At 38.5% G+C, this 25832-nt stretch overlaps 1 protein-coding gene across 1 annotated transcript in view; it reads left to right on the forward strand.

Annotated features, from left to right (window-relative positions):
- FAF1 (Fas associated factor 1) overlaps positions 1 to 23358 on the forward strand; it is a 214097-nt gene extending 190739 nt beyond the window's left edge. Inside the window, exons 18-19 of the mRNA XM_058175963.1 lie at positions 5675 to 5890; positions 20509 to 23358. Of these exons, the coding sequence (XP_058031946.1) occupies positions 5675 to 5890; positions 20509 to 20592 (300 nt within the window). The 3' untranslated portion in view covers positions 20593 to 23358. The remainder of the gene's footprint in view (positions 1 to 5674; positions 5891 to 20508) is intronic.
- Positions 23359 to 25832: the final 2474 nt, after the last annotated feature.

Consider the following 25832-nt stretch of genomic DNA (forward strand, 5'->3'; position numbering starts at 1 on the left):
AGAATGCACCATCAGTAGTGAAGTTCTCGACAGCTCTTTGAAAGGCAAAAGCATTAATTTTCCTAATTAGATAAAGCCAGGAGCTCTGTCTGTATAACATCATCTCCAGACCCTCTCCCTGGTTAGAAACAATGGTCTTGCATCCTGCCCTGAATTCCTGCAATCGAATGTTCCAAGGGATGTGGTGACTCAGTGGCTAAGATGCTGAGCTTGTCAATCGAAAGGTTGGCAGTTCAGCAGTTCGAATCCCTAATGCCTCGTAACGGGGTGAGGTCCCGTTACTTATCCCAGCTTCTGACAACCTAGTGATTTGAAAGCATGTAAAAAATGCAAATAGAAAAATAGGGACCACCTTTGGTAGGAAGGTAACAGCATTCCGTGCGCCTTTGGCATTTAATCATGCCGGCCACATGACCAAGGAGACGTCTTCGAGAGGACTTTGGCTTTGAAAGGGAGATGAACACCACCATCTAGAATGAGGAACGACTAGCACATATGTGCAAGGGAAACCTTTACTGTTACCTTTTAATGTTCCAAGGGCAGCTACTCCTTATCTTATGGGTTTAACTTTGAATTGGCTACTGTGGATTCTTCTGATTCTTGAGACATAGACTGTTTCTTTAATAACCTGGAACCTCTGTCTTAAATTTCATGCAACTTGCAAATTGATCTCCTTGTTACAATTTATGGATGGGTCACATTACTATTATTCTCACCATTTTTTATATGTAACATGAGGCAGCAAACATACCCAATACTCTTGTTTTCCTATTTTCCTCATATCAACAACTCTTAGGCACTTTAACCATTAATCAAACTGGCTCCCTATTATAAATATATAGATTAAATTATGATATATAATATAAGTTATGATTATTCAGATCTATTCAAGCTTTTATTTATGCCTCCTAGCCAGTGCTTATGTGTGCTTATTTTTGCCTTGACTACTGAGAGTGTGAAGCAGTGGTGGGATTCAGCCAGTTCGCACCACTTCGGGAGAACCGGTTGTTAACTTTCTGAGCAGTTTGGCAAACTGGTTATTGGAAGAAATCATTAGGGCAGAGAACCAGTTGTTAAATTACTTGAATCCCACCACTGGTGTGAAGCCCATAACAGTGGAGTACAATCCAGAAAGAAAGATTTACAATGAATCTTGTTAACTGTATTGTGAAGAAAATAAGAGGTTGGTATACAGAATCTTGGAATCAAATAAGTCTAAACTCTAGCCCATTCATTGTTAAATTCATTATGATATGGCTCCTCTGATCTATTTGAACCTCTTTTGAACCTGCCCGTAGTTTTCATGACAAAATTTCAAAAGTGGTTTGCGATTGCTTGCTCTCTATAGCTTAGAGAGTGTGACTGGCCCATGGTCACCCAGCTGACTTTGTGTCTCACAGTCATCTAGCCTGATCCCTTTACTACTCCATCAGACTGGTTCTCTACAGAGAGATTTATGAGAAGCCAATTAAAGTCAAGATTTTTAAGTTACCTTGCATTCTGTTGATGGCAAATCTGAGGTTGTCCATTATAGACACCATGTTGACAAGTCTACAGTTTTTTTAGATTCTTTCCCCCCCACCTTTTTTTTTTAAAGCAGGGATGATGCTTTCTGTCTTCCAAGCTTCTGGAATCTTGCTTGTATTCTCCCAAAAATTACTGCAAGTGTTCTATGATCAACCATTAACCTATTACCCATTCACAACTTCTTCTCACAATGGACCTACAACCTCTTTGGCTTTATTGCTAACATATCCAAATAACTCATTTTTGTTGGTTTTGAGGGCGTGGGTGTGGGTCTTTTTTCTAAGCCTTATGTCAAGTTCTTTGGCAGCTACCTAAATTAAAGGTGATTCTTTTCCAAGCATGCTTTCTTGGAGTTCTCCATTAGCAAGGTTTACTGAGGTGGACAGATTGAGCTTACAAGAATTTCATCTCCTGACATCATTTGGGATTTCAGGTAGCTGCCCTGTTCAACTCAGTGGAGAACCATCCACCATCACTAGACACTTCTTTTTCAAGGTGGCTCTTGGCTTAAGTCCATGGAGGGACTGTATGTTTTCTCTGGCGCTCTGTAGCAAGGTTTGCTCGAGTAGTTGTGGATCATCTTTTTAGCGTGAGGATCATAATTACCCTCCTAACCCCTTTTGCCTCTTTTGGTCACATGAGCTGTTATCTATGTCAAAATTTTATTTATTTATTTGTTTGTTTGTATTTCTATACCGCCCTTCTCCCGAAGGACTCAGGGCGGTTTACAGCCATATTAAAATAATTTCTATAAACATTAAAATAAAATAAAATGAAATGTTTAAATTGGGCTGGCTCTATAAAACCCCTCTAAAACTCCCAATTAAAACTCCCAATTAAAATACTATCAGGCCAGTCCTGCTCGATGAAACAGCCATGTTTTCAGCGCGCGTCTAAACGTCCGGAGATCAGGGAGTTGGAGCATGCCTGATGGTAATTCGTTCCAGAGGGTTGGGGCCCCCACAGAGATTCTCCCTCCCTGTCTATGTATTCATTTTTCTGGCTCTTTTAAGTGTGTCCATTGTCCTGTCCAGGAACTTCTCATTTCCACTAATGAGTTGTGGTATGGAAACATTTGCTTTAAGCCCTTTAACTCTCTCTTTCAAGAAAACAAGATTGCGCTTGCAAGTGTATTTTGGATCTTCTTCAGCCAGCAAAACAGACATTGTACACACCATGATTCCCTCACTCCCCATATTTCTTTGAGCTTCCTCTTCTGATTAGTGTAGCCAATTTCCCATGAAAACTTCCCTGTTTGCTGACTGAACTTATGAGTAAACAGAAAGTTGTTTTCTGGAAACTGGGTTCCTTGCATAGCTCCTTGAGCTGTCTCAACTAGGTCAACAAAGGCCATATTGCAGTCAGACACAATGGATAGTCAGCAGCACTCAAGACATTAAAAGTAATCTATCAACAGCGCTTGGGAAACAACAGACTTTTCCTCTCTCCTGTGCTCTTTTTCCCCCTCATCTGCTTTGTATAGTTCACTTGCCAAACTCCTGTTTTCCGATCAGACACCAAGTGAGCTTCCAGTGGATTTTATTAAAGTCTCTGGAAGGAATGGAGAAGGATCTCTACTTTCTCTCCTTCCTTAATGTCAACTATTGAATGTCTGGAATGCAAATCCTATGCTGCCGCATAGCAACATATTAACCTCCCAGACCAGTTCTTAATAACACTAACTTTTCATTTTCAAATCTAGGTATATCCCAATTTTAAATTCATTAAATCCAGTTTTAACCATGCTTGAAGATCAATCAGGCCTAAGCTGTGTAGTCTTTTTTAAGTTCCATTGCTTGATTTCAAACGTCCCGCTATTAAGAACAAATACGTCAGAATCTAGCTCAACAGATCTGATCTCAATCTGAAAAAAGTTGGGCATTCAAAATTACATTAACATTCTCAAAACACGTAACATTTTAAAGAAATGTATTTGTTTTGAAAGCACTAAGAGAACAGTTTGACTTAAAGTTATTTCATAGATATATATTTTCTATATATATCAATTTTCTATATATATCTAGGTAACCCATTCTGGAGCAAATTTATGAATAGAGAAATTAGATGTTGAGAACTTTGCTCTCTTGTTAAAAAAAATCTGAGAGAGTTACAGGATTTTAATAAATTAATATATCTGTCTAAATATTTAATGGTTTTGATTTTTATGCTTTAAAGGGCAATTTGGCACTTTGCAATTATTCACTCAATCAAGATTTCCTAAGTCCTTTCTGTCCAACAATTAAATTACCTATCACTGCTATGCAGTAAACTATTGGTTTAATAATGTGTTATAAGAGAAGGATTTATTTTAATTAGTTGTTTTTTACCTGTTATTAAGAAATGGATAAAGATGAATATGTTATTGAGATGTAAATTATAGAACTGTTCTGTGGAAATGGACTTCAAAAACAGAAAGACAGCCTAATACTTAGAGAACATTTTTTCTTTAAAAAAGAAAAAGGAGCTTAAACATTAGAAATAAAAAGAAAGGAGTTTACCCTATAATTTATCTAGGCAAAGAGAAGAATCTTTCCCAGTTATCTTATGGCAATCATGAGTCAAAGTCAAGATGACAGTCAAGTTCATGCAAACCCTGCCCATTTTGTATGTGTGTTTGGATATTTGAAAGGTTAAGACTTTGATTGTGTGATCATGACCATTATGACATTTTTTATCTACTAGTGTCATTTAAGTATCAGTGCTAGGCAATATTCATAACAGAGCAAAATCTTCTACTTCTATCACTGCATAGGCAAAATTTGATTTGGAAATATAATCTATTTTAAATAAAGACAGTTAAGGTAAGAATCAGGCTTGCCAATCAACATTTAGAAAGCTTTCTTAAAGCTAGTAACCATTTATAGACTGTTAGAAATGATAATCTCGCTGAAATTTATTTCCTAGGTTTGAATGCCTGTAAGAGGCAAGCAGAATGGGTCAGTGAGCCAACTCGTGCCCCTCTCTTGTTAGGAGATGGAATGCCTAGTAGCAGGGGTGAAATCTACTTATCTTCGCTACTGTTTAAGAAGTGCACGCTCCACGTGCGCATGCTCACTGTGCTTACCTGCATGCATGCGTCATATGCGATTTTGGACCCTCTGCGCATGCGCAAAGCCTTCTGTGCATGCTCAGAGGGTCAAAAACAGGTTACTTACTGGTTAAAACCAGGAAGTAACGATGTCCAGCTGGGTGGGCAGAGCCTTGCGCTGCCAGCGCTACCAATTCACCAAACCATGTGCCGCCACTGCTACCGATTCACCTGAACCAGTGCAAACTGATAGCATTTCACGCCTGCCTAGTAGGTAAAAGTATAGAGTTGACTCTTTCAGCCCTCAAAATGAACAGAATTTAAAAAAACTGATAGTGTGGAAATTTGATATTGCTACAAAATATGAGTCAAGAAGGGTGTTGTGTCTGCGCCCCCCGAGCCGGGCCTGCTGCCAGAAAGTGACTTGGACAGTGAGAGGAAGGGCTGTCAGGACTTACCTCGGGAGCACCGGCTTGCCTGGCTCAGCTCCAGGAGCCAGAAATAGGCCAGGTAGAAGAGATAACGAGGCCTCCATCCCCTGACTCTTCCCCCCCCCAGGCCACGCCTACAGACCCAGCTGACAGCAATCAGGCTTGGTTTCGTAGGCTGGAGAGGAGGGAACAACAGAAGCAAGGGTGGGGCAGGCCTAGGAAGTGCTGAGTCATTGAGCCACACCCCACAGGATATAAAAGGCAACGAGAGCTGCAGTGTCTTTTTGTACCAGGCAAATCCACTGATTAAGAGCTGAAGTTTGTTTCTGGGTGACTCACCAGCATCGTGGAAGATAACGGAGGCTCTTGGCAGATGCTGCTATTCTGCTGCCAGAGCTGATAGTGACGGCTAATTAAGCCATCATTCGGACGGAGGCGAGGGAGGACAGAACAAAGGTGTAGTTTACTCTCTCAGAAACTGAGACCGTTATGCAAGTGAAAGAAATCCATCATTTTGGAGAAATGATCCAATTCAGCCTCTGGCAGGCCTATGAGGAAAAAATTAATCAAAGCGTACTCTTGTCAGCCTATTTTTTATAATGCCATTCTTATTTACAAAGTAATAGAATTAACAATGAAGTACCTTAGCTACTGATCTCTACATAACTTTTTTTCTTTCTTTCCTCAGGCTATAAGGCTCTCTTTAGAGCAGTCATTGCCTCCTGAACCCAAACAGGAGAGCACTGAATCAGTTAGTAAGCTACGTATCCGAACACCCAGTGGAGAATTCTTTGAACGGCGTTTCCTGGCCACTAGCAAGCTGCAGGTTGTCTTTGATTTTGTAGCTTCCAAGGGTTACCCTTGGGAGGAGTTCAAGCTACTCGGGACTTTTCCCAGGAGAGATGTAAGTACCGTAAATAAATGTGTTTAGAATACTTTTTCCATTCCTTTACCCAATTGTCGTTCATGCTTAGGATGTTGAAGCTGAAAGTGAATCATGAAATTCTGCTCAGTACAGAAGCTGATTTACAGGTTGTGCTGTTGCATGTCTCTGAGATGGCCATCTACTGTAGATAGCTCCAGCAAAGGAAAGTCCCCCAATTTTCAAGATACTCTTCTAATTTTTCCCACCTTGTACTTTTCAGCTCATAGATTTGTACCTCTGATATTTAGGGCTCCACATGTGTCTGTCCCTAATTAAGAACCAATCTGAGGATTTTTGTATAACTATTTCAAGATTTGAATGTGAGAGCCAGCTTCCCAATGTCAAAACAAAAAACATTTGCTCTTTGATTAGATTATTCTATAATATTCTTTGTATTTAATTCTTGAGAACAATTAATCAGTGGAACCTTGCCTTAAGAAATTGTGGGTGCTCCAACACTTTTTTAGGAAGAGATTGGATAACCATTTGTCTGCAATGGTATAGGATCTCCTGCTTGAGCAGGGGGTTGGACTAGAAGACTTCCAAGATACTTTCCAACTCTGTTATTCTGTCTGTATTGGCTCTCAAACAAATCTATTTTATCACAGGATAAATATTAACTTGTGTGTTCACCACAGCAAGGAAGGGTAAAAATCAATAGATTCCTGCTAATAGTAGTTCATTTGATTAATTATTTTTATCAATAGCTTTGGATGCTTCCTCACTTGATATTAGATCTTGATGGGTGGAGAGAACCAAACCCAAGGGCATCCATCAATCCTTGACCTTAACTTAGTCTTATTCATTTTACATCAGAATAGTGCCATTTGCTAACCTTCTTCCTGTAATGAAATACTGATCACCAGGAGAACAGTGTTTTTTTTCTCAACCTAAGGATGGTGAATGGCACTTTAACCTGGCTGTAACAAACAGCTGTCAATCATTCACCAAACAAGATAGGAGGAACCATTCATCTCAACTGAGAATGCATTTGCAGAACAGCTGTTGCTGCTACATCATCAACTTTGGTTCCTACAGCTCTTGGATCCATCTTACTTTTGTCAGTACCAAAACAGCAAGACTGATTTCTGAAGCAGCCACCTGCATGGAGTTGGTAGAGAGGTCCTAGGAATTAGTCTCTATCCCAGGAAGGTCTCCAAATGATGATGGATATATTTGAAAAATGGAATGGGATTGCTTAGATTGATATATGTAATGAAAGAAACCCTTCTGTGGCATTACTTTTAAATTCTATAAATAAATGTAATAATCAGACAAGCATAACAGAAGTTACTCTTGATACATAGGACAAAGTACAAGACCAAAAGTTGGGGTGGGCAACTATGGCAATTTATGACCTTTGATTAGATTAGATTAGATTGGACTCCCAGAATTTCTGAATCAGCATGGTTGGCTTAGGAATTCTGGGAATTGAAGTCCACAGGTTGTAAAGTTGCCCTAGTTTTCCTGACCAAGATAATATCTTTATTGGGACCAACTGAAAAGACAGAAAAGTGAGCAAGGTTTTGAAAACTTTACAGCTTATTCACTACTTCACTACTTTTAGTTTCTCCTTCTAAAGGTATTACTTGATTGTTTCTTTTGGATTTTTCTAGTGATATCCTTTAATGACAAGATCTCTGATAACTACTTGAAAAGAGTTATGGCGTGGGTTTTGTATGGCATGGCATTTGAAACACAAGACAAGAGGCCCTTAACATCTCACAAGAGCATTGGCATGTCTTAACAGCCTGCACCTGCAAGTTTCTTTTGTAATCAAAATTAAACCTTGTATTTCTTTTTTTGTGCCGCATTTCCTCTTTTAAATTCAAGCAATGAAATCCACTTATTTGGGAGTACTATATACCGGAGACTTAAGCTCTTTATTTACTGTATCTGGAGGCCTTAGTAAGTTAAGACTTCTACAGTATTTCACATTTATTTACCTGAGCTGTAGCTTAGGATCAGTTGGCACCTAAGTTACTTAAGGTTATTCAAATGCATTTAAAATGTTGCTTAATAATTCAAAACCAGTTTGTTTTGTTTAGAGTATTACGATTCTAAAAATCCCTTTAATTAGTCAATTCCAACAGCAGCTTAAATAAACAAGGATAAGGAAAAGGCATCTATTTCTTACCCTTCCATTTCAAAATAGCAGTTAAAATAAATTTAACGGAGGAGAATACAGTGCATCCAGTCAAGAGAAGGATTTAGGTTGATTTAGAACCAGATTGTAACTGGATGATTGCAGGACTATAAAATATAGGTGAGGGATTAAAAGGACTTGGTTGGGAGCAGGTGTTCGCTTGGTATGTTGAATACCAACTGTATTGTAGAAGGAGATGGACAGAAAAAGAAGCAAAAGGCTGTTGTAACATGTATCACATTTCTGAACCTAAAAATGATGAATTACTGGATCAGTTCTTTTAGACCAGCATTCTACAACAACAATCCAACTTAGAAGTTGGATATAAAAATGATTGGCGTTTGTGTGGGGAGGGTGTGAAAAAGAGAATGGATTTTATTTTCTGCTTTCCCCCACATTTTCCATTGTTTTATCCTTTTATATCATAGCTCTATCCTTCTGTATCTAGCTACATTGCAAGTTCCATTGAGGACAGTAAAAATTCACCTTTTTTTAATTACTTCCAAACATACTCCTGATTACTCTATGAACTACCTGAGACAGAGTAAGATTCACTGTCTAGTGGTCATTTCTCAATACTCTAATGAATATTGAATACTACAAAAAACTGTCATCAAGATAAGAGTATTCTGTTTAAATGCCTCTGCCCTATTTTCTCATGCTTAGTTTTTACTTTATGAATTTTTGCTAGAAGAAAGTGTAGAAGCAAAATGCCAAGAAATAGCCTTGGCAACATTAAGAAATTAACATTGCTGTGTCTGCTAACTAGAAAATTTAATGATCTCCTGCTGTTTTGGTAATTGGACAAGTAAATGCATCTTAATAAGGCTCTGATCCTTAGTGATCCTATACCCCAAACTTTGTTCATTCCGATAGGGCTTACGCTGTCAGAACTGCTTGAGAATCTGTAAATTACTAAGACATTTTTATATACATGTTGTTGGTCTAAACTGTACATCAGTTATATTGTAGCATCTGGGAATGTTGTGTTCCCCACTCTGAATCTTCTTGAGAAAGATTTCCTCACAGTGATAATTCTAAATGGTGTCTTTAAGCTAATAGCTACCTCCTTTTTATTACGCAATCTGTATTCAATTGTCTTTGTCTCAGGCTCTCAGTTTGATCATAAACATTTTATGTGCACCATTTTTCATAGTTCAGAATGCGAGATAAATTAATTTATGATGTAAAATGTCCTCAAACTTAACCAACTGGGAAAAAAACACCTTTTCTTATCTCTTAGAATGCACATGTACAGTATTTGTAGTAAAAAGAATTCAGAAAATGAATGCATAATGTATTGACATTTAGCAATTCTTGGAAGAAATGGTACAATAGATTTAAAGTCCATTTTAAATGCATTCCAAATTCAGGAATTATATACAAAACATAAATTATTGACTTGTAGAGGCCAGTTAATTCAACTGTGACCAAAGGGTGAATATCAGACTTGTGATTGAGCTGTTTCCTTTGAAAGAGAGTTCATTATAATTCACGTAGACCTCAGCTTATGTCCACAATTGGTACTGGAACTTCCATCACTAAGCAGTGCAGTTGTTAAATCAGTTAAATCATCATGTGACTGAGACCGATTTTACAACCTTCTATTGCTGCGGTCATTACGTGACTCAGAAGCTACTGGGAAGGTCACAGATAGCAATCTTGTGACCTCGGTACGTTATAATCATCAGAAATATGTGCATTTTATCAAATCCATAAATCACGACTACATGATTGCAGAGATGTTTCAACACTCATCAGTATAAAGACTGATCATAAGTAACCTTTTTCAGCGCCATCGTAACAATGAACTAAGTTGCTAAGCACATTGCTTTTACCGGCAGACTGCCTGTAATTGTAATAATAATAATAATAATAATAATATTTTAATTTTTATACCGCCCTTCTCCCGAAGGACTCAGGGCGGTTAATAGCCAGATAAAATACAATACAATACAATACAATAAAATCACTATTAAAAAACTTATTCGATGTGGCCAATAAATTAAATTATAAAATACATATTATAAAATAAAACCCCATTTAAAATCCAATTTTTTTAAAAAAAAACTTTTTTATGCCAGTCCTGCTCGGAAGAATAAAGACGTCTTCAGCTCACGGCGAAAGGTCCGGAGGTCAGGAAGTTGTCAAAGTCCTGGGGGAAGCTCATTCCAGAGGGTAGGTGCCCCCACAGAGAAGGCTCTCCCCCTGGGGGTCACCAGCCAACACTGTTTGGCTGACGGCACCCTGAGGAGACCCTCTCTGTGGGAGCGCACCGGGCGGTGGGAGGCATGTGGTAACAGAAGGCGGTCCCGAAGATATCCCGGTCCTTGTAGTAAATCACTTGCAGATACCTTTTCATGCAAGCCAAAATAAAATATTAGCACCATGCAAATCCTTCAGAAAAGAGCCTGGGGAAAAAAATGAAGCAAAGTGATAGTGCCTGAAGTGCACATGCATGTGGAGACAGCCAGGAGCATCTTCTAACGTACTCTTTTTCCATGGTTTAAATGGGCCTTTTCCTTGTCCCCAAAAGGATTGAATCTTAGAATTCACTTTTTAAAAATCAGTGGGCCTAAATTAATTCCTCTTGATCTCAGTGCACATTATGTCTTGAAGGGTTTTATTTACTGACACTCCAGTATAAAAATTACAACATTTTCTGATTAGCTAGACAGTATAGAAACCTCTAATCGTTTATCTTACAATGGGCAATTTATTTATTGATATCTATAGAAATTAATAGTATTTTTTTAATTTTTAAAAGATTTGATTCTAGTATCTCGGGTAATATAGATTAAATAAGATAATGAAAATGCTGTTCGTTCAAACAATATTGTTAACAAATGTTGTATCTGTAAATATTGCCTCTACGTTACATCTGATAGATAATATTTGGCTCTTAGCACAGTATATGTTAAAAATGCATCTTCATCATCTATCAATTGATCCTAAAATAATTTTTCCCCCCCCTTTTTTTTATATCACCATTCTTTCCTTTATTTTTAAGTCAATTTAGCATGGGGAAAAGAATTGAATCTCTTTTTAGATACTACATTCCATTGCTTTCTAACTGATATAATTGTTTCCAGAGATACTAGAATTCTGTTGTCTTTAGATCGTAATACTGACCATCCAACCATAGGTGCTACATACATGTATCCAAAGTTGTCAAATCATAAAATTAACACCATTTATTGCTTCCAATATTTAACATTTAATATTTAATATTTATTTAGGTAAATTTGATGAAATTTGATATATCAAATAATTAATATCCACTTCTTATTGTCTACAATGATGTTCACAAAGTCACAGCATCAAAGCTAGTCAAGCATGAATGGAAAGAACATTTCAATGTTCACAGAGGTTTTATACAGGGAGCTTGTTCTAGCTAACAACTAGAACCTCCCCTGCAGATTTCAACATATAAGATATTGCAAGCAACATAAATCATCTTTAGTTATTTGAGTTTAACACTTTGAAGACAAGCACCCTGAACAACAGTTGCAAGCAAATAAGCATTTACTATAACCATTTAGTAGCACAGTGTATGCTTCAAAATGACTCAGAAGGGTTTTCGACCTTTCTCAGACCCAAAGTTTAGATTAGTGTAGTCCACCTTTTTTTCAGACTTCCACATGAGTATGAGAAAAAAGTGCAGTTACTTTAATGGCTCTTTAATGAGTTGATTCTTTAAAGCAACCACATCTTTAAAGATGTGATTACAGTGTTCTTTTCTTACAGATGTAAAGATCCTGCAAAAGAAGAGCTGCTTTAATGTATAGCAGCTAATGATCCTATAAAGTCCAAAATCTTTCTTGTGAATTGTTTTCAGATCATGCTATTCAGCCGTTTTCTTTAATAATCAGGATCTGACACTTTCAACAATTGTCTTTCCTTTCTTCCATTCATCGTAGTTTAGTGAGTTTCTTAAGCATTAGTAAACCATTGGTACATTTGTTTTTCTAAACCAAATTGAGCAGCCCTACAATGTGTACAGTATATTCTTACTTTGTATATTAGAGCTCAACAACAACATTCACAGAAGGAATATTTGTCACCCAGATTAGATTCACTGTTTGTGTCAGATTAATAATAAGATTTTTTTAAAGTTCTGGTCCTTCACCAGGTGTGCATTTTAAGTGATTCTCACAACACTTATACCTTGATAAGAAGGATTAGGAAAGAAAGTTAAAGGATTCTTTGTCTACTAAATTCAACAGAGTAATTCATGCATGTGTAAAAAAGCAAAGGAAGTTTGCCTGCTCGAAAATTGGATCCTGTTCTTGGGTGTTAACAGAGGTGATGACTATGATCCTTGTTACTCATGTCTGACATGAGTATATTCATGTCATTGCTTAAAATGACCTGCCTTGGGCTGTTTGCCATTACTTCACCTTATTCACACACACCCATGCCAGTAAGAGGCTATATCCAGTAAACAATCAAGTGATACAGTTGTGTTTAGTGTTAAACAACAAAATAAAAAGAGCTTTATTAAAACAACTTTAAAAACTGAGTAGGAAAAGGAAATAGTTGTTAATATATAATATTCATGATTTTTTTTAAAAAAAATCCCTAATCCAAATCAGGTTTACATTTGTACCTATATGTAATAAATCATATCACAAAAAGATTTTTGTTGAGATTTCTTAGACATTATAAAAATATAATTTATTGGTCAAAAATGGCTTAAAAGCCATACCTTGATGACATTTTCCATGTTTTATGTGCTTGAACCTAAAGACTATGACTGACAATTCTGAAGCTGTTGTCTAGGACAATATGTGCACAATGAATGGTACAGGAAAAAGACAATTGGTGTACTCCTTGAGAAAGTGAAACTTGGCAAGGATATGGCCAAACCTTTCTTGTGACATTATTAGATACATATTTAAAGAAAGGATTGGCAGGAGTGTGACTTGCATTGGAGGTATCATTTCAGTCCGTATAGGGAATATTTAAATGTCAATCAGCTCAGGTTTCATGAAATTATTTGAATGAATATTATACTTATCTATTAAATAGGTGTGTAATCAGAAGTAGTTATATATCTATAAGGCTGACTTCCTTGTGCCCAGTAAGCTATATTGTATATACACATACATGCATATGCACCATGTACCTGTAAAATATCCTGGTAAACTCAGTGTTTTAAAATAGATTAGCTTAACATCTGTAAAAGTGACTACTATGTAATTTACATGCCAGCTTCAATTCCCAAGATTTATTAGATATAGACACATTCCAAAAAAGTGGAGTGCTCAAGCAGTTGGATATGACTTAAAAGACAGTCTAAAGAAAGGAAGAAGGATGCGGTAGCTCAGTGGTTAAGATGCTGAGCTTGTCATTCAAAAGGTCGGCAGTTCAGCAGTTCAAATCCCTAGTGCCGTGTAACAGGGTGAGCTCCCGTTACTTGTCCCAGCTTCTGCCAACTTTGCAGTTCGAAAGCACATAAAAAATGCAAGTAGAAAAATAGGGACCACCTTTGGTGGGAAGGTAACAGCGTTCTGTGCGCCTTTGGCGTTTAGATATGCCAGCCACATGACCACAGTGCTGGCTCTTCGGCTTTGAAACAGAGATGAGCACCGCCCCCTAGGGTCAGGAACAACTAGCACATATGTGCGAGGGGAACCTTTACCTTAAAAAAAGGAAGAATGTCTCCTTCCAGAGGGAATGAGGAAGTGTTTGGGTAGAAGTTAGTGTGGGTTTTCTAAATGCCTGCCAACTACTTAGAGGAAAGTTCATATTTGGCAATTGATAGAGGCTAACAGAGACTACGTGTTTCCTGCATTGTGAAAATTGGGAATTCAGAGGAAATTTCTTCTTTTGGAATGAGCAGGTTATTTATCTTTTAGCTTTCCAACTCTGCTCTTCTCAGAATGGGTATTTTGTTACTGTCTTTGCCATCATGGCAGCCATTTTGTGAATTGACAGCTTCTGTAGCAGAATGATCATGATGATGCCTGGATGTTTTTACAAAGCTTCCAAGATTCTTACCAGCCCAAACGTAGCCATAGAATCATGATATTCTCCAGAATTGAATGTAGTCTTTAAAATACCTAGTCACCAAATCAGTGAGATGGGCGCCATAAAAATTTAATAGCACGCCACTATTAACCACTATTCAGAAATGTCTAATTGAGTTTGTGGGGCTTACTACCAGTTAAATGGTAAAAATTATTACAAAGTCACTCTCCAGAGAGGTTGGCTGCTTAAATAATAAATTGCAAAGTAGCAATTAAAGTTACCTTCCAGCATTATTATCTAAGGCTGACTAGAGTAGGAAAAATCATTTTTACAGTGAAAGAATTCAACTGTAATCTGTTTGAAAACATATCTCATTTGTTTAAGTAAATTTATAACAAATTTTATCAGAGTGCCTTATATCCCAAAAACGTGCGCCCAAAATTAGGAACAGGACTGAGATTGGACTTTTTCTCTTGGTTTCTGTTCTTGATTAATTTTAGTTAAGAGTGATCTACCGAGAGAGAGTCTATATTTCAGGAAATCCTTATATTCTCAGTCAAAAAATATAGAAAGATAGGAAGACCATAATAAGACAGATTTCTCTGTCACCCTGGATACTGGTTGAATAGGCCCCAAAAGATTGTTATCATTTTTTATTATTGAATAGAATAGAATAGAATAGAATATTTTAATTTATAGACTGCCCTTCTCCCGAAGGACTCAGGGCGGTGTACAGCCAGGATAAAATACCGGGGGGGGGGGGGAGACATACAAAGCTAAAAACAACCCTTAAAAAACCTATTCAATATGGCTACTTTAGATAAAATATTTCCCTATAAAATTTACAAAAAATTTAAAACCCATAAAATCAATTTGATAATTTTAAAATTTAAGCGAGTCCAGCAAGACGAAATAAGTAGGTTTTAAGTTCGCGGCGGAAGGTCCTAAGGTCAGGTAGTTGTCGAAGTCCAGGGGGAAGCTTGTTCCATAGGGTAGGAGCCCCCACAGAGAAGGCCCTCCGCCTGGGGGCCACCAGTCGACATTGCTTGGCTGACAGCACCCTGAGGAGCCCCTCTCTGTGAGAGTGCACCGGTCATTGGGAGATAGACGTTGGCAGTAGACGGTCCCGTAGGTATCCCGTCCTAAGCCATGAAGCGCTTTAAAGGTAGTAACTAACACTTGAAGCGCACCCGAAAGACAACAGGCAGCCAGTGCAGTCTGCGCAGGATAGGTGTTACATGGGAGCACTGAACCGCTCCCTCAATAACACGCGCAGCCGCATTCTGGACTAACTGGAGTCTCCCGGTGCTCTTCAAGGGGACCCCCATGTAGAGAGCATTGCAATAGTCCAGGCGAGAAGTAACGAGAGCATGAGTGACCGTGCATAGGGCATCCCGGTCCAGGAAGGGACGCAACTGGCGGATCAGGCGAACCTGATAGAAAGCTCTCCTGGAGACGGTTGTCAAATGGTCTTCGAAAGACAACCACCCATCCAGGAGTACGCCCAAGTTGCGCACCCTTTCCATCGGGGCCAATGACTCGCCCCCAAAAGACAGCCGTGGCTGCAGCTGACTGTACCGGGGTGGCAGCATCCACAGCCACTCCGTCTTGGAGGGATTAAGTTTGAGCCTGTTCCTCCCCATCCAGACCCATACGGCTTCCAGACACCGGGACAGTACTTCAATAGCTTCGTTGGGGTGGCCTGGGGTAGAAAAGTACAGCTGCGTGTCATCAGCATACAGTTGGTATCTCACCCCAAAACCACTGATGATCTCACCCAGGCTTCATGTAGATGTTGAACAGGAGAGGCGAGAGAATCGACCCCTGCGGCACCCCACACGTCGCCTCGGAGTCGACCTCTGCCCCCCTGTCAACACCGTCTGCGTCCGGTGAGAGAGGTAGGAGGAGAACCACCGATAAACAGTGCCTCCCACTCCCAACCCCTCCAACCGGCGCAGCAGGATACCATGGTCGATCGTATCGAAAGCCGCTGAGAGGTCTAATAGGACCAGGGCAGAGGAGTAACCCTTATCCCTGGCCCTCCAGAGATCATCCACCAATGCGACCAAAGCCGTCTCCGTACTTTATCCGGGCCGAAAGCCGGACTGGAATGGGTCTAGATAGACAGTTTCATCCAGGTACTGGGGTAGCTGACATGCCACCACACTCTCTACAACCTTTGCCGTAAAGCGAAGGTTGGAGACCAGACGATAATTTCCTAAAACAGCTGGGTCCAGGGAAGGCTTCTTGAGGAGAGGTCTCACCACCGCCTCTTTCAAGGCGGCGGGAAAGACCCCCTCCCGCAAAGAAGCATTTATAATCCCCTGGAGCCAGCCTCGTGTCACCTCCTGTGTGGCCAGCACCAACCAGGAGGGGCACGGGTCCAGTAAACATGTGGTGGCATTCAGTCTTCCCAGCAACCTGTCCATTTCCTCGGGAGTCACAGGGTCAAAACCATCCCAAACAGTCTCAACAAGACAGGTCTCGAAACTCTCGTCCGGATCTACCCAATTTTGATCCAATCCGTCCAGAAGCTGAACGATTTTATCGTATAGATAACCGTTAAACTCCTCGGCACGCCCTTGTAATGGGTCCCCCCGCCCCTCCTGTTGAAGGAGAGAGCGGGTCACCCGAAACAGGGGGGCCGGGCAGTTATCTGCCGACGCAATGAGGGAGAAAACGTAAGAACATTTCGCATCCCTCAATGCCACTAGGTAGGTCCTAATATAGGACCTAACTAGTGTCCGGTCAGACTCAGAACAGCTGGATCTCCAGGCACTCTCTAGGCGTCTTCTCTGGCGTTTCATCTCCCTCAGCTCCTCGGAAAACCAAGGAGCTGGTTGAGACCGGCGCCGGGTCAGAGGCCGCAAAGGCACGACACGGTCCAAAGCTCCAGCCGCAGCCTGTTCCCAGGCCGCGACTAGCTCTTCAGTCGTGCCGTGGGCCAGGTTCTCGGGAAACAGCCCAAGCTCCGTCAGGAACCTCTCAGGGTCCATCAGGCGCCTGGGACGGAACCAACGTATTGGTTCCGTCTCCCTGCGGCGGTGGGTAGCGGTCTGAAAGTCCAGACGAAGGAGAAAATGATCTGACCGTGACAAAGGTTCGATAACTAAATCATTTAAAATCAGATCATTCAACCACTAGCCAGAGATAAAAACCAAGTCTAGGGTGCCTCCCCCAATGTGAGTAGGGCCATCAATTAATTGAGTCAGGTCCATGGCCATCATGGAAGCCATGAACTCCCGAGCGGTCGAGGATGCCGTGCCAGTTGATGGCAAGTTGAAATCCCCCATGACCAACAGTCTAGGGGTTTCAACGGCCAACCCAGCCAGCAACTCCAACAGCTCGGGCAGGGCTGTTATCACGCAGCAAGGAGCCAGGTACGTGATCAACAAGCCCACCTGAGTCCTACGACCCCACTTCACATAGAGGGTTTCACACCCAGCTATCTGAGGCACAGTGGTCTCCCTCGGTTCCAGACTCTCCCTAATAATAACCGCCACCCCTACCTTGGGCCCCCGGCTGATGGAATGCTCGGAAACCTGGTGGGCACATCTCTACTAGGGGAACCCCCCCTTCCTATTGCTTGGAGTAGGAGATGTTGCATACCTTTTAAGACATTTCTTCTGGTCAAACATTAAACATTTTATTTTCCATGCTAAAGCAATTTATTTACATGCCACAAATAACAAAGTAAATGCTGCAGAAGGGATCTAGCATGATAATTAAGTACAATGACGACCTATATGAACAGCAAATGCCAGTGAGCTAAAACAAAGCAACAACAGCTTTATTTGTTGACAGATGTAAGAGCCATATTGTTAGTTAATTGGGTAATGGTGTAAACATTTGCAAACTATGTGGTCCCTAGGTGAATTAAAAAAAAACATCAGCAGGCACTCTGAAAATCCAAGGTGAAAGACAGCAAATCTTTTCCTAGCACAGGTACGCAAATAAATCTCCAAAGTTGAAAGCATCTGAGAAAAGGACATCGTTCAGAGTTGTTATTAAGGGTAAAGTGGAGTTTGCCAATCCAGGAATTCTGATTAGGATGTGCATTGTTAATCACACTGAAATGAAAAATAGATTTCCATCTGGTTACAGTCTGGAGGATAGTGTTTATTAACCCAGTCTTGCATTTCGAATCAGTTTTTGCCTGATACACAGAAGACATTCTCATTTTACTTACCTTTCTCTGATTTTGCAATACAGGCGTTGAGGGATTTGGGAAGTGAGTGGATTTAATTAGATACAGCCTTGGACTAAATACAAGCAGCTAATTTCTTTTCTCAGGTGCACTCCTCTTGTTGTCCAGAGAATGAGCCTGTATTAATAGCAGTGAAATGTTAAGGCTTCGGATACGGAAACAAAGAGCTTCCTTTCTGTAATTGCAAACTACAATTCAGTATTTTGGTTGTTTTGTAGAAACACAGTAGGTTTTATGTGATCTTATCTCTTTTAACTGATCTATTTTCTGGAAACCAGGCTTTCTTTGTAGATAATACTCTATTGTAAATGCTTTTTCAGTGGAACCTTAAAATACTTAATGATTATAAAATAGAACATAGAATGTTAGAGTTGGAAGGGACCTTGGAAGTCTTCTAATCCAGGAGTCTCCAACCTTGGCGACTTTAAGCCTGGCGGATTTCAACACCCAGAATTCCCCAGCCAGCTTTGCTGGCTGGGGAATTCTAGGAGTTGAAGTCCACCAGGCTTAAAGTCGCCAAGGTTGGAGACCCCTGTTTTAATCCAACCCCCTGCTCAAGCTGGAGACCTTGTACCAGTTCAGATAAATGGTTATCCAGTCTCTTTTTGAAAGCCTCCAGTGAAAGCACCCACAACTTTCTTGTTACAGTGTAACGATAATATAATGTAAATGGTTTAAGGGATAAATGCTATATGATTCCAGGTTTCAAAGGATACTCTCATTAAAAGGCATAATAAATATTTGCTATTAGTCCATAATAGGTACGTCCAGTTACTGTAACTGCATTTGTGAATGTAGTAACTAACCTCTGTTGCCTATAGAGGCTGATAACACAAAACATGCTCAAACTTTTCTACCTCTTCTAGTAAACTACATTTTACTTCTTGTATCATTCCCAGATACACTTGCAATATAAAATATAATTAGCAGTATCAGTTTTAACTGTATTTTCTCCTTCTGTTTTCCTTCTACCAAAGATATTGTGTATTTCATTTAAAGATGAAAAAAGGCTAGAAAAACTGATTTTATTTTATATTTTCAAAAGTAATGGAGAAATAATATTATTTCTTCATCAAGCAGATTTTGGGGTCCAGGGGAATCTTTACATTTGATGACTCCATTTCCATATATTCAGACTGCTCCTTCATCACGTCTAACATAGCAAAATGTAAAAATGACTTCAGCATACTTTCTCCCTTTTTCTCTCTCGGCCAAACTTGAGAATTCAGAGATATACACAGTATTTTGTAACCTTAGATTAACCTAATAAAGATATGGCTGTAATGTGGATTTGGAGATTATTTTTTTTCTGGTCAGCGTTCATCTTTCCAAAATGTAGATATATAATAGAGTAGCACAAGATACTTTGCAAATTATTTACATAATAAACTGTGTCAACTTTCCTGTATTCTGATGCATTTTAACTATATATGACTATACAACATTTAGTGGACAACAATCACACAGCCTGTGAGTAGCAAGCCAGGACAAATTTTATATACCGGTATATACTTTTATATATTTAAACTTAGACTACATTAAATCAGTCAAAGGGAATTCATATTATCATTCCCTAGTAATTAATAATTTTTCAATTTTGTAACATTTATAGTTAGAATGCAGCAGAAACCTTGAATAGTATGGGTTGCATGCCATGTACTTCTGGGCTAAGTATTAACTGTTGGAAAAATCATATACCTTGGATTTGTAAAAATAGATTATCCAATTAAAATCTCTGTCATATAATAGAATTTCCAGTGATGTACCTTTAATCCAAGTGCTGTTGGATGCAAGGTAATATAAGCATAGAATGAGATTTTTGTGAAATTTGAACAGAATAATGAATTCATACCTTGCAAAGTAAAACAATGACATGATGTATCTCATATGTGCATTTGGAAACCAATTAAATTAAGGGAATACTTTGGTGTGTATATTCTGTAAGCAGTAATATTTTTCTGTCCCCAAATTATAAAGCTGTCAATAGTTTCATCAGAGTGCAAATATTTTTAGATTCTGTTAAAAAAATACAAAGCTTTTGGAAGGTAAGATGAAGGATACAGCTAACTATTTATTTTGTATGTTTTGCTGCAAATGCTATTATGAGCATGATAACAAAGCTATTTCCTGACTCTCTTAAATATACCAACTAACAAGCAAACCCATCAAACTAATCGTGGAATGTTTATTAGTCTGTTTTTGAAAGGATAACTGAAGGCTACCACCTATACTTTTGTTTTCAGGTTGTCTTGTTCTTTTTTATTTTCACAGGTAACCCAACTGGATCCAAATAAATCATTATTGGAGTTAAAATTGTACCCTCAAGAAACACTTTTTCTAGAGGCAAAAGAATAGATGAAGCCAGATTGGAGGACTAAGTAATTATTTGATAATGAATAAGGCACGGCGAACGCTTTATCCAAATCACTGTGTCCTATCATTTAAATCAGATCAATGTCCCAACTCTGCCACTTTCAAGAAGCTGGGAAGAAAGAATAAACATAGTTCCATAAAAATTTCCCATACATGAGTATGTGTTTTCAACCTCATTTAAAAGAGCAGAGAAAATACTTTGCTACAATACTGAACACTAGAATCTGTTGCTCACTTACCATCTGGCTTTTGTTATAACTAATACACTGTTAAAATGTGAGTGATTGTCCAGTAGAATTTTTACTCCTCAATTACCCCTTTTTTCACCAAGAATTCTTGGACATTTCTGCCTGTACTTTTGACACTAGAATACTGTATATTTGATATCTTGCTAAACCAGTGCTCTCATATATGTGCATTTTCTTTCTGTGTTTGAAATTCGATTTTGCCACCTAATTTTTTTTAAGGCAGAAAAACAATAAATGGGACATTTTCATCCTTGGAGATTTAACAGTATTGTAGTAGTAGAAAGCAGAGGGTGTTTCTTTCCTCTATACTTTCTGACTCTTTCATAAGATGTAAGGTTTTGTTTGGAGAAGATAGTTTGACATATATGCAAGATATTTATTTACTGATTTTTATTTTTATTTTGCTTTGAATCTCGATCCAGATTCAGTTTGGGGAGTATTTTCCATTACATTGCAGTGTGTTGAACTGCTGATGATATGAGTATCTAAATAATGTTTAAAAAAAGGAACTGTAGTGAATGACTAGTACCCACAGCTAACAGTTCAGAAAAAACAGGTGTTGGCTATGAATGTCCAAAGCAGCACAAATAGTAAAGTTCTTTGCTCATCATTGTAAAAGAATTACAGGACTCCTCTCCCATCCCCCATCCCCTCCTGTGTTTTATTTCTTTTTGCTTTTTTCCCATTCTGACACTGGTTTGTATTATTTTTCTTGCAGTTTAAAGCACCTTGTTTGTTTCACCAAACAATAAAAATGTAAAATTACAGTGTATTAAGAAATGTTTGCAGATTTTGATTATGGACATGAGAAACGCATCCATCCATCCATCCAGGGGATTGGTCTATTCAGGGGGTTAGAAAGTTTGGAACATTTGAATCAGCATGCTGCTTGAAGCTACATCAAAATAGATTTGTAAGCTTTTTTTTTTAAATGTGAATTACAAACTGTAGGCTTAGACTGTGGCATACAAAAGCACCATGGAAAATTCATTTTCTAAATAATACATTTGTTCTCCATTATTTCTCATTTGACATATCTTCTTTATTGTAGCAGACTGCTATTCTCTTCTAAGAATTAATACAAACTGGAAAAAATATGCATTTTTATGCATAATTATGCATTTTTGTCTCATTCTCTTTTGGCTGGAGTAATGAACTTAAGAACTATGTTAAGTGTTTAAGGATACAGATACATTATTTTTTACCAAATATGGAAAAAGTGGAGAAGATATGTGTCTTATAAAATTCAGTTAGGACATATATTAGAAGAACTACTCTATTTGTGTCAATCAAAATTGTTGTATGTTTTAATCACCCATGGTGCACACAAATACATAAATAAATGCTCAACTTGCCAAGGAAGACATTTATAATGGAAAATTCAACTGCTCACTTATGCTGAACAAGTTGAAAATGGAAATAACAAACGTAAAGATTTCTTTTTTCCATAGATAAGCTGGAAAATGGAATCTATGCAGGGGTCTCCAAACTTGCAAAGCTGGCTGGGGAATTCTGGGAGTTGAAGTCCACCAGAATTAAAGTTGCCAAGGCTGGAGACCCCTGATCTAGTGTGTGTACCAATATATAAGTCCTGTGGAGTTCATTTAGAAAAAAAATGACTTACTTTATTTTTTTTTCCATTGAAATCAGTGGGGCTTAACAGTGTTTTACAGCATGCAGAAAAGCCGTTTTTTTGACTGCCAATGACAAGGTGTAATGTACACATCTTAACCAAATAGTCCCATTAAATATTGTAGAAGAAAATGGAATTTGGATTGTAATTTCAATTAGCAGATCCTGAAGATGCCCTTTCACATTGTTCTATTTTTTTTAAACATTCTTCTTGCTGAAATATTGATATGCATCGTATTAAGGAGATCATCTGAGAACGAAAAGATTCTTTCTGTTGGTAGAAGGAGCCAGGCAGGTTTTCAAGAGTACAGGAAACCTAGGTGAGCAACAAGTATTGGAAAATTGTTATTAATCAATAATTGACTATTTTAAATCAGTTTTTAAACTACACTTTAATCGCCTTTTGATTAGTTCTGCCCCATGCTTCCCTTTTATCAATTCTGACTTCAACATTTCTTTGTATCAGATGAGGAAAAAAAACGTTATTTCTCACATCTTAAAAATGAGGTTCTAATCTAAGGCACAGGTTAGCTTAATATGTGGCTTTGGGAATGGGATTTTTCAGTGAACAAAGTCATAAATCCAAGGCAAATGCCTTAACAACTTTCAGAAATGATCACCGTTCCATATTTCAACCAATTCGTTTCCTGTATCCTTCCACAAGAACGGTCAGCATTTGTGAGCTTATTAATATTTTGTGGCTGGTAATGTAGACATCCAATATGACATTAGTTTTGGTCTCCTTTGTGGAATCTAGTTATCATTTAGGCCACATCAAAGTGCCCATTTATTATTGCTGTTCTCTTTGACTAAGTGAATATGGAGGGCTACAAAGATACATCTTCCTCTTGAAATAAAATATCGGTACTTAGTTCTCAATTCTCCATGTTTGGATTGTTAATATTTGTTACCATTTTAAAAAAAGTGATTAAAAATATTTTGCAGATGTGGAGCTATACTGCTACTTGATCCTTTCATATCAGTAGCATTTTATAGATAATTTATTATGCTTCTCTTTTCTATGTCACACACACACACACACACTATTTTACTCGGAACAGGTACCTGTCTGGAATAGGCTCTAATGCTGGGAAAGAAAGAAAAGAAGAGGACACTCAGCAGCCAAATAGATGAACTCAGTTCCAGGGTCCATGGGTGCACCACTGTAGAACTGAAGAATCCAGTTAGGGATAGATCATCACAGAAAAAAAAATCCATGTGGTCACTAGGAGCTGCACACACAGAGGTTCACCAGCTTTATGCAAACTATTATTGCATCCCACACTTAAATGGTTATTGAACATTATATCTTGGATGCACCTTTTGTAACACCAGATCTTTTGTATAACTGGATTTATATCTTGAATACATTAGTATTAAAACTTAAGGAATTATTCTTGTCAATTAGAGAAATTAGGAGTTCCCTTTTCCTGTTCAGTCTAATGGAAAAAGTGGGAAGTTCTTTTGACTGTACATCTTCTAACATTCCTAGCTTTTTAATTTTAAGTTTAAATTAATACTTGAGCAGATGCAAAACCCAAGTATATCAATCAGGGTTGGTATTCACTTTACCTTTGCTCCTGGTTCGCAAATGTGAGCGCGCCCTTGCGTTCGCTCATGCGCAACACCTCTACACATGCACAGGACCTTCTGCACATGCGCAGAGCATCAAAAACAGGACATGATGATGTCCAGGCGGGTAGGTGGAGACTCCCACAGTCACTGCTACTGGTTCGCCCAAACGGGATAGCCGGCTGAATACCACCACTGATATCCATTCTTATGTCTTTGTGTGTGTTCTATTTTGTTCATTTAGTGCAGGAGTCTCCAACCTTGACAACTTTAAGACTTGTGGACTTCAACTCCCAGAGTCCCAGAATTCTGGGAGTTGAAGTCCACAAGACTTAAAGTTGCCAAGTTTGGAGACCCCTGATTTAGTGCAGGATTGTTTTGTTAAACTGCCTTTTTAAAATTACATTTTAATTTACCTTGTGAAATTAGAAATATAAGTATATTACTCGAAATAGATACGGTAGTCTTCAATTTTTGGGATCGTTCAAAATTACAACAGTGTTGGAAAAAAGTTTTGTGCACAAAGTTAGGACTGGTCCTTGCACTCCCAGGTTCACATGGTCGCAGTTCAGGTACATGAACAATTTTTTTGAATATAACATTTTGGCCATAGCGTTGTCCTAAAGGTGCTTTTTCAAGAGGCAACTGGTTTTTCTTTGAAGACGTTTTGCTTCAAAGCCAGAAAGTCCAGTTGCCTCTTGAAAAAGCACCTTTGGGACAACCATGACCTGGATGACTGAGAATCTCCATAAACATTTGGCCCGTGAGTTGATGCCTAATGTGTTTTAAAAATCAGACACATTGAAAGACTTGTGAGCACTTTAATATTGGATCAAAAATGGGGACAATGCTCCAAGGATGATGGAGAAAGCAAACTGAACATAGTGTTCTTCCAGGCTTCCAAAGGAAACAACAAAATAAACATCATGGATCAGTAGCGGTACAAAAATGAAGTCTGAAATAGATGCTCTTCACTGAGTTTCTAACACGAAGGTTTGCTGACAGCTGATGGGATTTTTCTATATTATAAAAAATAAAGGCATGTATTTGAAAGCTGTGTACAAAGTTATGCCTTGATTTGTTTTATTTATATAATTTTTATTCTGTTTTTAATGATTAACAGCCCAAGATCAGGAGTACAGGTGAATGAAGTCTTAGAAATTGGAAAGTAAGTCTGTATAACGGGAAATACCATTTTCACCGCATTCTCACCACCTGGCTACACAATATAGATGTGTCATTAAGAATTAAATTGGTTAGAAATGGAAGTATTCCGACTTCAGTGTCCCCTCTCCACCTCTCAAGCATGTGTGCATTTTAAAGAAATAGATGCAAACCTCACATAAGAGATACGTTGAATTAACTTTTAGTCTTAGTAATTGACTTCCTCTCTATGGACAAGAGAAGTGATGTTGATGCAGGTAAGTCCTCAACTTACAACCATTTCTGTTGCTAAGAGACATTTGTTAAGTAAATTTTGGCCCATTTTACGACCTCTCTTGCCACAGTTGTTTAGTGAATTGTTGCCATTTTTAAGTTAGTAACATGGTTGTTAAGTGAATCTGGCTTTCCTATTGACTGCCTGTCAAGAAGATTTCAAAAAATGATCACGTGACCCCGGGACACTGCAACTGTCATAAATACAAGTCGGTTGAAAAGCGTCTGAATTTTGATTACAGGATCATGGGGATGTTGCAATGAAAAGTGTAAAAAACAGTCACAAGTCACTTTTTTCAGTTGTAATTTTGAACAATCACTAAATGAATTGTT

The sequence above is a fragment of the Ahaetulla prasina genome, chromosome 3 (genome assembly GCF_028640845.1).
Source record: "Ahaetulla prasina isolate Xishuangbanna chromosome 3, ASM2864084v1, whole genome shotgun sequence".
NCBI classification, from domain to species: Eukaryota; Metazoa; Chordata; class Lepidosauria; order Squamata; family Colubridae; genus Ahaetulla; species Ahaetulla prasina.